The sequence below is a fragment of the Pseudonaja textilis genome, chromosome 3 (genome assembly GCF_049901715.1).
Source record: "Pseudonaja textilis isolate UNSWEBS1 chromosome 3, rPseTex1.2, whole genome shotgun sequence".
NCBI lineage: Eukaryota > Metazoa > Chordata > Lepidosauria > Squamata > Elapidae > Pseudonaja > Pseudonaja textilis.
The window spans coordinates 79651665-79669756 of record NC_141992.1 but is presented as its reverse complement, the minus strand read 5'-3'; the positions used below and the strand labels follow the sequence as shown (position 1 = coordinate 79669756).

The window sequence follows — 18092 nt, the reverse complement described above, 5'->3', positions numbered from 1 at the left end:
AAGAAGAAGAAAATGGTGGCTTTCAATACTTCTCTATTCCTTTCCAACTCTACCAGACTGTTATTGTTATGTAAACAACCAGAGATGCTGCAGCTTGTTGGAAAAAGAACTACAGAATGAAAGACAAGTCATTCCTTCTCACTACTTAACTGAGTAAGTGAAAGAAACCACATTCTATGAAATAACAGGATAACAGAGTTGGAAGGGACCTTGGTGGGGGTCTTCTAGTCCAACCCCCTGCTCAAGTAAGAGAATACCATTTCAGACAATGATTGTCCAATCTCTTCTTAAAAGTCTCCAATTATAGTGCACCCACAGCTTCTGAAGTCAAGCCGTTCCATGTGTTCTGACCCAAACCCTTTTCCAATAAAACAAGCACGAACTAAAGAGAACAGAAACCTTTTAATGATTCTTATGTATCCCTGGTTAAAAGGCTGCTGCAAACTTTGATACTTTGAAACTGTGCGAGGCTGCCAAGAATCACAGATGAGAAATATTTCACAACACAAGAGTCTTCAAACTTAAGATACTGCAATGTCCACAAGGCTGGAGCTTCAAAACAGGAAGTCTTTGCTTCCTACAAAGAACATCTGATTCATAGCTGGCTTTTATCTTCTTGAAGGAGGGGCCATTACCTTGCAGCCTTACTCCCGAGTCGCCCGTGCTGCTGCGGCTGTTCTTTCCTATGAACAGCCCTGCATGCACAAGCACTTGGCACAGGCTCCTCGGGAACCTCCTCGTCGCTGCTGCCAGCCCCCACAATCTCTGAAGGCAACAGTACACTCCCTAATGGTCCTGGCCCCTCATCTGAGTCCTCACTCTCCTCAGCCGTCCGCACCTGCTGCCGGCTAACCACAACACACTGATTAATTGTTCTGACAGCAAATTTCTCCTTATTTCTTTTATATTTGGTTCTCTCCTTGATTAGTTTCCTTCCATTACATCTTGTTCTGCCTTCAGGTGCTTTGGAGAATAGCTTGACTCCCTCTTCTTTGTGGCAGCCCCTTAAATATTGCAAGACTGTTATGTCATCCTTAGTCCTTTTTTTATTAAACTAGACATACTGAACTTATTTATATATTTTAGCCTCTAGTTCCCTAATCATCTTAATTGCTCTTCTCTATACTCTTTCTAGAGTCTCAACATCTTTTTTTATATTGTGGCAACAAAAACTAGATGCAATATTCCAAGTAAGGTGTTACCAAGGCTTTATTAAGTGGTATGACGAAAAGTTCATCAAAATTACTGTCTTCTTTGAAATAAATTTTAATAACAAATTCATTTTCATCAAATTGAATTGAAACCTATTTTTAAAAAACATGTTTCAGTTTTCCTGCACATGAATTAACTGGGGATGATGTTAGTTAAAAACTCAATACATTTGGCAATGATAGAGAAAAATTGAACTATGTGCTATTGAACTACAATGAAATCTGATTCTTTGCCTTGGTTATATTATGTTTCTTTCCAATACTCATTATTTTAATTGTTTTCGAATTAGAATGTATCTTAATGCACTATGCAATGTATCACATCTATCACATAAAATATGACATATAAATATTGCATATACAGAACATAACAAAACAAAATAACATAGCATATATACCTGGTTTACTTGCCATAGACACCAGTGGTAGGAAATCTTTTGATGTATAAAATCCTTCTTCCATTCCTAGTCCCTGAAATACAGATTCTTTCTTTGGTTCTGGTAGACCTAAGACAATAAACATTCAATAATGAAATGAAAAAAAGAAAGAAAAGGATATATGTTTTCTTCTGAAAATGCACACAAATTCTCAAAAGATTTATGTTTGGCAACCAGTTTCTTTCTCTGAGAATTTTTAGTGATTTTTATAGCAGAGGCAGGATTTGAACCTTAAGATTTTTCAATGTGTAGGCCAGTGAAATCTGGATAAACAAGTTTGCTGCTTTACTGATTTTTTAAAATGTCTTACAAAAAAGGAAACAATTGATACATTTTTCTACATAAGAACTTTTGTACATATTGGGGATGATTTTCATTTTTAAAAGTTTCTTTCTGCTACAAAATGTCACACACAAAAATATCACTTTAAAAAAATGGTACATACACATCAGGAAATGTGTCGAATCTTCTGGTTGGTTTTCTTGCTTAGTGTAATAAATGATACTTGAGAAGGATTTATACAATCCATTTGAACGGAACTCAAAAAAATGACACATTAATCCCAATAGTGTCAAAACAATGTCTTTGTGGTCTTTCAAAGCCTCTTATACAACATTCAGGACAGTGTCAGATACATTTTATTTTAGCTAGAAGTCTCAATCAGCAGTCAAGACAAGAAAAGTAAGTTTTCTTTACTTAAAAAGAAAGATTGTTTCTGGTGGAAGACACATGGCATCTCAAACAATTGAGAAAAACGAGTTGGGATGACAATATAAAGATTCCAGTCTCAGTGGCATTTATATGGTTAATGACTGTAAGGACATTTTAGCTGAATTCTTTGTGCGGCAATTGACAAGAGTGTAATTCAAGCGTCAATCAAAAGGGAGAAATGATGCTGTGGGCAGAATGCGCTAGCTGAGTTGTTTTGTACACAGCTCTAAGTATAAATTCAGAAGGAATGAAAACCTGAGTATATTTCATCCCCCAGGAAGATGTCCAAGAAAACAAACTCTGAAAGGGCACTTGACCCTTGAGTAAGCATAAAAAAGGCCAATGAAATGGACCTGGTGAAACCAACATTGCACCTTCAACCTGCTGAAAACTGATGAGGAGAGAGGAGAGAATATAAAGCAAAGCAACAGCTGAGGAGTTTGGGGCCCAAGAGATTTAAAAGACAGAACATAGACTACCACCACCTACTTCCAGCATTAGGTGTGTCTCCTGTGAAACTAGGTAGTGTGGGGGCTAGAGGAGAGAAGTAGTGGGGGTGGTTGAAAATGCCCTCAACATCAATATCTCCTAATCCAAACAAACAGCATAGTGAATTGGGAGAGAAACACAAGAAAATTGGGTTATGATTGCTTTAGAACTCATCCATCTATGTTCTAAGAAAAGATTAGCAGGATGTTGTTGTTAATTTGCTAATTTGCTTGGGGTGTTGCCTCTAGATAATTGTTCATAAGGAGCAACACTTGGGTTGGAAAAAGTAGTGATGGGAGAATAGATAGAAAGTCAATTGAGGATGGATGTTGTCCGGAGCGTTCTATAAGAGAAGTACCATGGGAAGAAAAAAGAAGGCCAGATCAGAGTCAGAAGGATGACCACATTCAGGGCTTCTGTGGAGAGTCTACTTTCAAAGAGGAACAGCAAGTAATGTTAGTGCAACATGGAGTAGCCATTGGATGGATACCACCAGGATCCATACAGGGGAAACCAGAGGGGATGGGGTTGTAGTTTGACTAGTCTGTTCTTTGTAGATTGTTCCGTGAGGTGATCATCTGAGGAGTTATAGATCGTGTACATTGAACACTCTGTGTTCCCTTCATGTATCTGAATGATTTGGGGTTGGAACACCTTTGTTATGTTAATTTTTGGGGGGAGTATTAAACATCCAGAGAATGAACTTCTCAGCATTTCAACAGGAGGACATCTAGAGGACAATCAAGTGTTGATGGACTCAGTTGCAGCAGTTGATTCAAACGCTCCAAGTTTGCACAGATTATAATTGTTTGTTCTTCTGTAGAAAGAGCGCCAAACAACTGAGCCAGTATTCGTCCTCATCTGCCATAGGGTCGACTGATGTCTGTATCTTCTCTTTAATTAAATCAAGGGTGTTAGGCCTCCTGTGCTTATCTGGTCCTGACCTTGGAGTTGGTGGAGCACTCTACTGTGTAGGTAGGTTGCTGGCTGAAATTATGAACTCTGGGGCTTATGCCTTCCTTTCTCACAAGCTTGGCTCTCCTCCCAGAATTTTGAAATGGCGGTACACTCCTATTGTGAAAGACACAGATAGGCATAATTGGAAATCCCCTTACAAAAATTTTAAAGGGAATGTAAAATGCCTAAAAACAAATATTATTCTTTCAAGGCCATGCCACATGGGAAGACAGGAGATTTCAGTAAATTCACGGGAATATACTCTACACTGAAGAAGTTGTGAAAGGGAGTATAGTACAACTTGTCTGTTATGCTACTACCTTACTTTGAGAATGATGTATCAGCTTTGTTAATCTTTCACCAATTTTCTTTACTGTGTATTAATTTCCATCTTCGTCCTCAACAGCTCCATTTCTAGGTCACCCAAATCTGTAACCATGTTGATTATTTCCTCATTCTTTGCCTGAGTAAGATTCCTGGTGCCAATATACTAATAAGTGGGGATTTTCAAGACAAGAGTTAGTTGTTATAATGAAGGTCTCCATGAACATTTCAATGCCTGTCTCCCTAAATAAGTAACCGGGCCATTGTTTGTGCACAGATCCTTCAAACATACAAAATATAATCTAGCTAGCTTTAGTTTGCTTCCTTTCGTAAATAGACTTAACATGCAAATGTTAAATGGCTTTGTCCAAAGTAATTTGTCTAGGTAATACACTTTTTGGTCACTTCACAAGTTATCCTCTATAGTCCCAAAAGTGCTTTTTCAAGAGGCAACTGGCCTTTCTGTTTTTTTTTTTAAAGACGTTTCGCTTCTCATCCGAGAAGCTTCCAGAGTTGAAGAAGCTTCTGGAAGCTTCTTGGATGAGAAGCAAAACATCTTCAAAGCAAAAACAGAAAGGCCAGTTGCCTCTTGAAAAAGCACTTTTGGGACAACAATGACCTGGATGACTGAGAATCTCCATAGATATTTAGTTATAGGTTATGTGATAATTTCTAGAGACCTGGCTCCTTGCCTTAAGCACTTTGGCATAACACCTAAGTCTGAAAATGACCACTTGTCCTAATGCTCACTTGCAAATTTAGACAAGGTTTAATGAGGAACCTAGTTAAGGCACATTTAAAATGGCCAATGGGAGGCAGCTCTTACAGGGTTACATAGAATGGCTCCCTTGAAGATAGGATATAGCCCAGTGTTTCACTCAGTGGAAAGTGCATACCTTTCAATCTCAATGATTTTAGGGCATGCTCAGACCTAACCATCCCATAAAGTAGCAGAATACTACTTTATGCCACAATTTCACAGCTAAGCTCCAAACTTTTGCAACAAAGGCAATAATAACATGATCAGGAGACAAAGGCATTCTACATTTAACAAATCTTGCATAGCTTCCAAATCTGCATTATTAGAATGCTATGCTGCCTCACAGAATGCCAACTACATCCAAATTTTATAGGATCAGGAAAAAAAAAATAAGGCTCTGCTCAGAAAGGAAAAAAAAACAGGCTCAGAAGAAAATCAGCTAATCAAAGCTATAAAGTCCATAAATTCTTCCTTACATACTATAATGAATTGTTCCCATTTGTTCCCAGCATTACACAATGGCATTGTAGCATCCCCTCAAGTACCTGAGTATGTCATTTCCAAACTCTTTATTGAGATCTATATGCTAGCACCTATGTGATGGATGTACCTTTATTTATACTACTATAGTGACCCCCAGTCACATGCAAGGAAATTAAAAATCTCATTAATCAGCTTAACTGTGGTAAAGTACGCAGGAGTGGCCATATCCCCCCTGAGCTAATTAAATCCAATTCAAATTGTTGGGCCATTGCTTTGGTTTCTTTTTCATACATTAACCACACAGTAAGATTCCAAAGGACTAGGGAAAAGCTATAATTGTTCCTTGATATAAAAAGGGTGATCAGAATGATGTAGCTAATTATAGGCCAATTCGTCTATTGAACATCATTAACAAACTCTACACCAGCAACCCTGTTCACCAATCTCCAAACCTGGGTCATAGATGAGGGAATAATTGACCCCAAGCATCCAGGTTTTCAACTGGGATGAAGCACTACAGACAATTGCCTAGTGCTTCAATATCTGACAGACAAATATACAAACCACTCTGATTTGGATCTCTATGGAACTTTCACTGATTTCAAGGAAGCTTTTAATAATATATTGAGAATTAGACTGTGACTCCTCCACCTTTCCTGTCGACCCAGAACCCTGACATAGTCTCTAAGACATTCTGATCAGATCCTCCATAGACAAAAATATGCTTGCTCCTCATTCAAAAGCTGTCTGATAAAACTGGCCTTAGAGTAAGATGTAACCATGAAAGGAGAGTTGATTTCCATGTGCCTAAATTAGCTGATCGACATCTCCCTATTCTACTCTATGCTGATGATGTAGTTCTTCTCTCCTTATCTTCTGTAGGCATGCTGCAGGAGCTGAGAAACTGGCATCCTACTGTAATGAGGAGCAATTAGGAATGAACTATGATAAATCTAATGTTTTATATTTTTTTTCCAGCAAAAGACAAAGGCACAAATGGACAATTGATCCCCAAGTCAAATGTTTTAAATGTTTGGGCACAGTATTGCAGGCCTGTAAGAAATTAACAACCCAGGTAAGTTATGCCATTTCTACTGCCCAAAAGAACACACAAGCAACAACTAAATTTTATAGGTAACAGAACAAAATTATACCCCAGTTGTTTATGGATAACACAGTTGCTCAACTACTGCATGGGATAGAATCACCCATATAAAAACCTAAGAGCTTATGAAATCATTTACATTTCCTTAGGACTTTGGATAGTACCCCAAAATGCACCCCTATTGCAAGCTGCAGGCTTGAAGATAACCTGCAAGTATTAAAATTCACGCTTGGAGCAGGATTCTAGTCTCAGGATTCAGAATTATGTTTGACCCTGCAGGCCTGAGGCGTTTGCTGTTGTCAGACAGCTTGCCAGTCTCACTGACACTGTATCTGTGTAAAGGAACTTTGAAATCTTGGCCTCTCTGCTGAATATTCAGGCCAATTAAAGTTTGAAAAGACCAAATCAATGGTAAAAGAAAGAATTGGTGACATTCAGTGGTGGGATTCAAAAATTTTTTATTACCGGTTCTGTAGGCGTGGCTTGGTGGGCATGGCATGGCTCAGTGGGTGTGGCTCAGTGGGCATGGCAGGGGAAGGATATTGCAAAATCCCCATTCCCTCCACACCCCACTAACCTGCTTTCCAGCTCCATTCTCCTGTGCAAGGTAGCAAAAGAAGACCCAGCCAATCAGCTGGGACTTGGGAGGCAGAGAATAGATGTGGGTGGAGCCATTTAGAGGTGCTATTTGCCGGTTCTCTGAACACTCAAAATTTCCACTACTGGTTCTCCAGAACAGGGCAGAACCTGCTGAATATCACCTCTGATGACACTGTTTGCCAAATGATATCACCAATGTTCCAGTTGCCAAATGTTAGACAGCCACAAGCCTCCCGACTGTGGGATATTCTCTGTAACCCTAACCAAGTATAGATGGTCCTTTTCTAGGACCCATTTTGATGCTCTTCCTTTAGCACTCTTTTCAAGAAGATTAATGGAACACCTTATTTACAGGGACTTTATATGAAGGTAGGAACTCTTGACCATGTCCTCAGGTGTCCTTTCAATGATGCCTCAAGATGTGCTCTAATTTCCCCAATCATCTCTGTATTTTGAGAGTCATTCTGATGAACATGGTGTTTCTTACTTTTTAAGGGGCGCTAACTCTATACTTACAGTACCAGATGGCCATGCAACTTTATCAAGTCATACAATTATACAAACATTTTAATTAGATATGTTGTTTTATTGTATTATTGTTTTTTTTCCTGATAACCAATTGTTGCACCAAACTATTTCTTTTTTCTTACTGTAAAGGCTGGTCAAAGGCCATAATAAAGATGCCCGATTTGATAGAACAAAAGAAGACAGAAACAATGTAGTGATCTAAGAGAAAGAGCTGAAATTACTATTGAAAGGGAAAATATAGGCACTTTGGTTAAGCAGTTGGGACAAGCCAAGGAAGTCTCTTGGAAAGCATGTTCTGCAGTTCCAGCAATGAAGCAAACCCATCCTCTTAGAAGCCTGTGACAATCTTGGCTTTCATTACTAGGAAAGCAGAGCTGCAGAAGAATATAGGTTTAATGGCCTTGGTTGAAAATTGCAGAATGAATTACAGTCACTGAGGAAGATTTGGCTAGAGTTTTAAGAATGGGGAGAGAGAGAGAACTTGCATTACTAATATTCCTAATGAAGCAAGCCTATAGAAGCATCTTCTTGTTTTATTTTGTTGTGTTTTTTCCTTCTGGTTCCAGTGAAATTGTGTTTTCTTACTGATTCTTTTAATGTAAGTCATTTATTACACCATTCTTATTACTATAACCGTTAATACGCTGAGATGGATGAAGTAGAGATAATTTTTGTCTCTTTTTCGCGGGAAAGATGCTGGCAGCAATACTTTCATAGTATTATTAGGGAGAAGATTTGAAAAGTAGCCTAAAGCTAGTTACTTATACTCGCATCAATCATTTCAATATTCTCAGAGGACGGAAAAGGTAAATATCAACAATGCGCAAAGCAAGCATGATTAGTAAATTGTAATATAGATCATATTAGATATTATACAATTAGAAATAATTATGTTTCATAGAGGGATCTTTTTTCACCTGCCTAGCTGAAAGAAATAAACACTGAAAATCCTAGTTGCCTCACTACCTGTTTGTTGCTTTTACCACTTGGAGGAAATTATTCAGGCCAGTAAAGTTTCAGTGACCATTTCAGCATGTGAATGAAGTGATCTAATACTAATTTAAAATATATGATGACTACAGCGATAACTTGCTTATTGCAAAGTAAATTCATCTAAAACAGCAACACCAAAAGCCTTTTGCCATCACACAACACACCTAATATTCATTCCACCTATTTTTCTCACAACAAAAACCCTGTGAGGTTTATCGAGCTGAGAGGGTGTGTCTGGCCTAAAGTCACCCAGTCAGTTTTCATACCCAAGGCAAGAATAGAACTTATGTTTTCTGGTTTCTAGTCTAGTGTCTTAATCACAAGCTTAATTTTTCTTCTGCTTCCTCATTCGCCTCTTGTCATTTTGGGGGAACTACTGCAGTCTGCATCTTTTGATTATTTTGGTAATTTTTAATCCCTATGAGAAGTTATTTACAAAGTGTACACTACTATTACTGTTAAACTTCTCACCACTCCTTACCACCCATCCCCTCCCACTTGACTATTTCCTAGTATGATTTGATTGTTGATTGTACCCTATGACTATCATTAAGCGTTGTACGTTATGATTCTTGATTCTTAATGAATACCTTTTCTTTATGTATACTGAGAGTATTTACACCAAGACAAATTCCTTGTGTGTCCAATCACACTTGGCCAATAAAGTATTCTATTCTATTCTATTCTATTCTATTCTATTCTATTCTATTCTATTCTATTCTATTCTATTCTATTCTATTCTATTCTATTCTTTTTACATATGTGGGTCCCAACACTCATAGAGGCACATAAGTCCGATTCACCCAAATCTCTGTAAGGGCTACTTCACCTGCTTTTCTCTCCATTTTGGCATACTGATTCATCGAATATCAAGGTTTCTAATTCATAAACATCTTTTATGATTGGAGATCCGAAGTATGCTTCCAAAGTATGCAGTTGTCTGCTCACAAAGTGAACAAGGATAGACTATTTCACCTTGCTGTCTCATCCCATTCCCAATTTCAGAAATTGCACAAATGCTTCTAACAGGTGAATTATTCTATACCTTTCTGCATATATGCACAAGATACCCTCATATATGGAAACCAAGACGTCATTACATCAAAAACTGCCTGTATTCCCTCTGATCATTTTAGGTACTTCATAAAATATTTTCTACCTTTTGCAAATCTACCCCAAAGGCCAGTAGAAATATAAAAAATATTCACAATATTTTAAACTTAGCATTGTTACACAACTAGGTCTTTCTGTGGGAGAAGGATAATGTGTTAGATTTGTTCCCAAATAAATGCTATAGATACTTTAACTTCCCTCTGCATTTGTTCATCTGCTTACATATGTACAAAAGGTATATCTAAGTAAAGGCTTGTTAACACAGCCTATTAGTAAGCTTAGGGAAAAGCAATTCTAGAGGGGAAGAAGGCTTATTAATAAATTAGGAAGAAGATAGAAATGATGGTTTTTAAATGGCAAAGCTATTAAGCAGTTGTTTTAAATCAGTTTTTAACAAGGAAAAATAAGCAGAAGTAACTATGTACAATTAAGAAAGTAATGGCCCAGATACTGAGTTGCAGTTAAGAGTTCTTCAGCAAAGCTTCTGGGAGGGCTGCATAGGTACTTCATCATGCAGTTGACTGCAAAGTTTTCTTTCAATTCCAACAGCATCTTTCTTGGGTACCAAGTGATAATGCCCAAACTAATAATGCTCCTTCTCACCTGAGTTAGATGGCACATTTAGCTTAAAAGCAATAGAAAATTCTGAATCTTGGCTGGAAAAGAAGTGGCTTAGAACTAGCCCCGCAGGCTTGATCTGAAATGACTTTCATGCAAACCTCCATCCCTTTATTAGAATTATAAGCTACAAAATGAAGAACTTCCCAATTAAAGGTTTGTTGCATTAATTAAGAGAAAAGAGAGGTGGTAAATTAGTGGATTATTGGATTGAAACTCTTATGAATGACTTTCAAGTATGACATGGGCAGCATATAAACAAACAACGGAACAAATAAATAAAAATTTTATTATGGTTATAGAAGTATCAATGGAGAGGTCAGAAGGATTCAGAATAAAACAGGGGATTGAATCTTGAAATGTAAACATTGTAATGGAATCATATGCAGTATAATAATTTGCATGATCATTAGAATCAAATGAGAGAGGGAGAAAATCATCGAGGGGAAAAATGAAAACTAAAATCCTGTACAGTATACTTTTTGAACCAATCTCCTCTCCCACAGTCAGATTTGTTGTACTTCTTTTTTAGATTAATTTGAAGAGTGCAGTGCTGGAAGCAGACACATCTGATCTGCAAAACCTTTTCTGGGTTAGCCTCCTCTTTTATGTCACACAAAGACAAGTGCATCAGTAGCAGTTTTACAATTATTTTTGAGTGATTTGTTGGTTCAGTTTATTTTTCTTAAAGGATGAGAAATGAACAGATAAGCATACACATAGTTTAAAAATGCTGGTCAATAATTTAAACAGTAGTCAGCACGGCCTAACATAACCATTTTGTACGGAACAAACTTGACAGCTAGCCAACATTCAATTCATTGGCAGGTTGGTCTATCTTTCAAATTGTAAATATACAGAAAAATTAGACTCATGCCAGAGTGTGCACATGTGTGTGTGTGTGTGTATGTGTTTGTGTGTGTGTGTGTAAGAGAGGGGGGAGGGCGAGGGAGGTAAAAACAAGGGGAATGAAAAAATACATGGAGAAGACTGTGAAAGAGAGATCTGCTTCAGTTTCTGTTTCAAACATGGCATCTTTTTGTAAGATTACACAGCCAATAGAACTGAAACTAGGGATAAATTAGTTTGTCACAACTAAAATACAACTGATTATGGATGCCTTTTCATTTCAGAAATAATTAAAATCATTGTTGTGCTCTTGTTATCAAAAACATTACATGGGTATTTTCCCCCCTCGGGGCACATTAAAGTATATATATTTAATACGTCATTCCAATCAGCGCTTGATATGTTAAACAAATACTTAGTCAAGGGCAGAGACAGGAGTGAGATTAAGAAATGATAGAAATGGCGGGGGGGGGGAATCCTTTGCTGGCAAACACCCAACCGGCAGAAATTCACTTTCAGACAGGGACAGGAATGGGGGAATAGATCAAAATATTGATGTATCACCTAGAGTGGAAGAATCTGGAATACAGAATTAAGAAGCATGGGAAGACAGAACCATCTTTATTTTTAAAAAAATCATGACTGAGAAATGCATCTAAGATAGATATAAGGTTGGATGCATTATAAGAAATGTTCAAAAGCCTGACTTCTATTATTAGTAAAGAACAACCAACAAATCACAGGAACTCCAGACTAGGCAATATATATGTCACTCTCAAATTTAGCTGCCCTGGACGATGGGGTCAACTCCAGTCTAGCTTTGAACTCTAGTCTTGACCTCTAAATGAGAAACTACGGAGTATCGACTATAAATTTACCATAGTTTCTAATAATCCAGTAAGAAATGGCAGAAATAGAGCAGTAAAATGTTTCTTCTTGACATGCAAATTTGTGCTGTTATTCTTTCTCACATCCATGTCATAATTTATGGGTTTTTTTTTCTTTGCTCTTTACTAAATATCTCAAGAATTCAGCAACATTTAATAAACAGAATAGAAATGCCTTTATCTTATTGAAGGCTGACATATCACTAGGATCTCCCTATTTGCAGAGGGATGATCAGAGCTGAAAGATTAAGGAAAAGTGGGGGTTATGCAGAATACATCAGACTGTTTGATGTGTTTGCAAATACTGTTATATTAATTATACACCTGTATTTTTATTTTTTTTAGGTTTGTTTTTAGTCCTGCCTTTATTGTCTATATAGATAAATCATGAGAGTGAACATAAATAATACTGTTCCCTTCTCCTATTTTCCCCACAACAACAACCCTGTAAGGTGGGTTGGGCTCTGAGAGAGAATGACTGGCCCAGTCACTTATCTGGCTTCTATGCCAAGCACTCAGTCTCCTGGTTCCCAGCCTGATGCCTTAACCACTAGGTCACATCATGGTGGTGCAGCAATTAATATGACATATTGGTAATGGGGAGACCCAGGTTCTAATCTATCCTTAGCCACAGAGTGAGTTACTAGGTGACCTTGAGTCCAGCCTCACCTCCCAATGTTGTTGAGAAAAAAAATAGCTCAAGGCATCATTGTGTATGCCACCTTGAGCTCCAGAGTTCTAATAAATGAATGGGTTGGTGATAACCAAGTATCTTTTTTTAAAAAATAAATAAATGCTTACCTATATTAAGCCCATTCCTTTTAGTTTTCAATTGTTTGTCCCTTTTTTTGAAATACTAGGAAATTATACAGATGTTTGGAAATTGTAGACCAAGAAAGATCTACAGGAAGCGGAGGTGGAGGGGGAGGAGGAGGAGGAGGAGGAGGAGGAGGAGGAGGAGGAGGAGGAGAAGAAGAAGAAGAAGAAGAAGAAGAAGAAGAAGAAGAAGAAGAAGAAGAAGAAGAAGAAGAAGAAGAAGAAGAAGAAGAAGAAGAAGAAGAAGAAGAAGAAGAAGAAGAAGAAGAAGAAGAAGAAGAAGAAGAAGATTGGGATTCATATATAGCTACATGGCTTCAGATTTTCTATCTTTAGCTGATATTGTCTTTTATGAAGAAAGAAAAAGCCATGTTAGCTGATTAAGAAAAGATGACACACACATAATGAAGCAAATTAAAGTTAGCATCTCTATATGAAGGACAGGATACATGAAGAGTGAACACTTGGATATACTGAGTGCACTGCAGAATTTCAAACTCTATTCTCAAAGTTTGTTTAAAATCATTTTGCATGACGCCTAAGTATTTTAAGCTCATCTTCACTGTCATTATCAAATCCTGTAAACAGAAGATGAAAGTTGAGTCTAATTCATTCTTCATTTCTCCCTACCCCCAGGCAAATTTTCTTTTATCTGCAGAAAAGAATCTTTTTTAAAAAATCAAGCCATCGTACATTGATCACTTTCATTGGCTTTTTGCATTTTCATTTTAGAAATAACAAGATCATTATTAACATTCACAAGCTGGCAAGCAACAAAGAACATGATAGATGTATCTCCAAAAAAAAAAAACCCCAAAAAATATGAGGCATCAAAAATGTTCATAAAAACACATATTCAGAGCACCTAAGGATCAGATACATTTTCTGCAGGCATTACATTGGTTTTCTAAACCATAGTTGTAGCTCCAATAGAAGTGTTGGCTTGGCCCTCCATTGCTGACCACACTGTACTACGCATCCACAGACCCTGGCTCTTCAGGAATGTCCCTAGTACAATTAAGAGAGAGAGAAAGCTACTCATCACTGTTTACACCTCATATTGAGAGGTGAACACAAATACGAACCAGATTATAATGCTCTCTTTAAGTGATTTAGAGGTAATCCTCAACTTACAACAGTTCACTTAGCGTCCGTTCAAAGTTACAACGGCACTGAAAAAAAGTGTCTCATGACCATTTTTCACACTTCCACCATTGCAGCATCCCTGTGGTCATGTGATCAAAATTCAGATGCTTGGTAACTGGTTCAGATTTATGATGGCTGTAGTGTCCTGGGGTCATGTGGTCCCCTTTTCCAACCTTCTAACAAGTCAATGGGGAAGCCAGATTCATTTAACAGACTTGTCACTAACTGCCATGCCCCTGGTGGAGACTGACTCTGAGGAAGAGGAGGAACAGCCAACAGGGAGTGGAAGTGTGGCTCCAGAGGTGGTGGAGGAGGCTGGGGAAGGGTGGGAGGCCGGCTGAGCAATCAGAGGAGGATCCAGGCCCATCCCCTATCCATCCTAGGGCACGCAGGGAAGAGAGGATCAGGGAAAAGCATGGTCTACTCAGGAGGAGAGGGCCATGATCCTCCTCATGGGTTGCAACTGTGAGCTCTGTATAAGAGTTTGAAACTGCATGTTCAACAGACGCTGAAGTCTAGTGTTTTCCTTGGATGAGCTTTATCTTTGTTGGCGTTCTTCTCATGGACTCTCCCCAGTTATCTTCCTGGAATGTGTGATTAATTATCTTGGTTTGCCTTGGAACTCTCGTCAATATGGTTTGTTTCTGGTTTCCTTTTGCTTCATTAGCTACTTTTTGAATTTAAACTGTGACTAATAAAACAGCGAAGCTAAGTTGAAGGCATTGCAAGACCTTGATTCATGTTTCAGTTTTTGTGTTATTTTTGAGACGCTACGGGTCATCACATAACTTAACCGTAGTGATTCACTGAACAATTGTGACAAGAAAGGTCACAGAATGCAGCAAAACTCACTTAACACGTGTCTCACTTAACAACAGAAATTTTGGGCTCAATTATGGCTTCAAGTCGAGGACTACCTCTATTTCTACTGTTGGTCTTGGAATATTAAGGCATAGTAGAAATGGCAGAACCTGGGGACAGAGTTAAAAGAGAGCTGAGCCTAGAATTTCTACACAGCCACAAGTGGACTAAGTCCAACCCCCTTGAATTCCACTGACCCTTGTCTAACTCCAAACAGGCAATATATTTCAGTTGAGAAGATTCCTGTGCACAAGATTAGCAATAAATCAGTTTAATTGGACTTTCAAGTGTGGAGCTGATCTTTCCTGCCAGCCATAAAGTGTCATATACCAGGATCTTCTCTAGCTTCTTCTATATCCTCAAAGTAATCTTATAAGCTAATGCAGGCTAAAAAGAATGAATGCAGAGTCACTCCGTATGCACCAGGCTTTAGTAAGGAATGGAATCAAGATTCCCCTAGTGAAGTTCAACACCATAACCACTACACTGTATCAGTTACAACTATTTGCAGAGTTCACTTAGCATATATAAAATGTAGGAGATGATCAGGCTGAGGAGCCTGAGGGAGAGGTCAAGCACATCATCTAAGTCCAGCTCTCCTTGAATTTTATTGGCTCTTATTTACTGCCAATTTGCCTTGACTGTTAGTAATTCAGATTCTTGTTTAGAGGTAACTTGGAACCAACTTGTGCTCATTTTGGACCTAAACCTGGATCCTGATTTTTCACACCTGACATTAATCTTCTCATTCCTGAATTTTGCTCTATCTTTGACCCAAGCCCAATTAGACTATTTACAAATCAAGAGATCACATTTTAAGCCATAATCTGCAATGGGTGTCTAAAAACCTAATCAGATTAAGAAAGGCTTTTTAGCTTTCTGAAAGCATTTTCTTGTTTGGGCAACAATCTGTTTTATAATAATTTAAGTTCAAATTCCCCCATATACGTTAAATAAACAAGGTGCAAAAGCTACTAGATGATTTGATATAACATTTATAATTCACAACATTAAGAGTTGTGCTTTCAGCAGTTCTAACTAAAACTGTAATTTAGGTCCCAATGATTCTAAAATAATAACTGTATTTTAAAAAACGCAACATATCAGATGTGCATCCTTCCTTGTACTAGTAGGCTATTAACTACCCTTACACCATACCACTGAAAAACAAATTGACTTATATACAAGGGGAAATGTGTAGATTTCAGAGGATATTGTAGACTGTTTACAATTTAAGTATAAAATATTTATTCATGCTGGAAGACACAGCCTCATCCCATTCATTCATTAAATATATTTATTGAACAACAAATCTTTTTGATTGAATATGTTGTAAGGAAATGCCCTAGGACACACAGTGTCACCATTTTGTAAGACACAGAAGGCTGATGTCATTGACAAAGAATGTGGACCACTGGATGTGACAGGCAATGCCTGCAGGAGGTCCTCGGATGGGAAGTGCATGGCAAAAGAATTAAAGGTAAAGTTTGCTTTAAGTGCCTCAAAATGAATATTTATGTGGTTCTTTTGCAAATGGAAATATTTCATAAGGGAGGGAGCACTGTATGTTATTGGAAGACTCTCATGAAAGGGAAAACAAACAAAAGGAAAACTACTAGCTTTTGCCTATTAAAACAAAAATAAAACATGGCAAAAAATAAAACATGGCAATTAGAACAAAATGAAAAAAAGAAAGCCCATGACATTGCTAAGTAGGCGCTTGGAGTGGAGTTACTGAGATTTGAATTTAGGAGATGAAGACAGCTGTGGAGCTTATTGGGATTAGCAGATTATCAATATTTTTCAAGGTCAGACTGACTGTAATTAGCATATTTCTAAGCCATTTTAAAGATCGGTATTTTAAAATATTCTCCCTTTTCCAGCACAGGGTTCCTATCCATACTGGTGGTTTGGTGACGTCCCATTGTGAAGTTCAGTAGAGGATGCTCTTTTTTTTTAGTGTTTGGAGCTTTTGGGGGGGGGAGGGTTTGTTGTGTGGATTTATTATATATGTTGATGGAGATAAGTGTTTTAATTACTTCTTTAATGTCTGTGCTTTTGTATTTTCTTCCTCTCTTCTCTTTATTTCCTGCTGTTGAGATTAATGCCTCATCTCCACAGCAGGTGGCACTTTGAAATTTGTTTCTGTGGAAGCCTGGGCCGACTTATTTGGTAATATAATTGCTCCTTTTTATACTGTTTTAAAATTATACTTATTAGAGAGTTCACTGCCCCCTCCACACACACACACTTTAAGAAACAGTGTTCTTGTTTCATGGTAGTTCCATAATTAACCCTAGAAGTTCATAATAAGGAAGACAAAAAAAGATTGTGAGGAAATTAGTTGTTAGTTCATTTATTTGTTTAAACAATTTCTATCCTAATCTTTAACTGAAAAAGCTCCCAGATCAATAAAAACGAACAATTGTTTTAAGCTTACAATCTAAAAATATGTTTCTCTCTCAGAAAAAACGCTCCCCCCCCCCTCTTTCATAAACACAAACACACATACATACAAAGATGAAGAGCTAAAGGAAAGAAGGAAGTTATTGGTTATCCTATTCTAAACTCTAAAACTACACAGTAAAGTTATGCTAGCATTTCTTTTAAATCAAACAGTTGATCACATCAGCATTAACAGGTGCATATTAAAATCTCTCATTATAAACATTGCGAGTGGTGGTTCTAAGCAGAACAATGCCAGTGAATGCTGTTACAGCTCTACAGTTAGTCCTCCACTTACAATCACAATTGAGCCCAAAGTTTCTGTTGCTAAATGAGACAGTTGTTAAGTGAGGTTTGCCCCATTTTACCACTTTTCTTGCCAGGGTTGTTACGTGAATCACTGCAGTTAAATTAGTAACATGTTTGTTAAGCAAATCTGGCTTCCTCATTGACTTTGCTTGTCAGAAGATGATCACATGACTCCCAAGACACTGCAACCGTCATAACTATGAGTCAGTTGCCAAGCGCCTGAATTTTGATTGCGTGACCATGGGCATGCTGCAATGCTCAGTGTGAAAAACGGTCATAAGTCACTTTTTTTCAGTCCTGTTGTAACTTCGAACAGACAATCAAAGGCATTACAAATGCAAGGTTGAGACAAACCTCTTTCCTTCCCTCTTTCTCTTTCCTGTCATTCAGCTAGAAATCTGGGAAAGTCACAAGGAAAAAGCCACTTTATGGAGCATGTGAAAATTCAGT

At 37.7% G+C, this 18092-nt stretch overlaps 1 protein-coding gene across 4 annotated transcripts in view; it reads right to left on the bottom strand.

The window, feature by feature from the left end:
• Positions 1 to 18092, bottom strand: part of DPYD (dihydropyrimidine dehydrogenase) — a 641531-nt gene that overhangs the window by 332637 nt on the left and 290802 nt on the right. For all 4 annotated transcript variants that reach the window (XM_087930179.1, XM_087930180.1, XM_087930177.1 and 1 more), the window contains one exon: positions 1610 to 1717. In XM_087930179.1, the coding sequence (XP_087786305.1) occupies positions 1610 to 1717 (108 nt within the window). The remainder of the gene's footprint in view (positions 1 to 1609; positions 1718 to 18092) is intronic.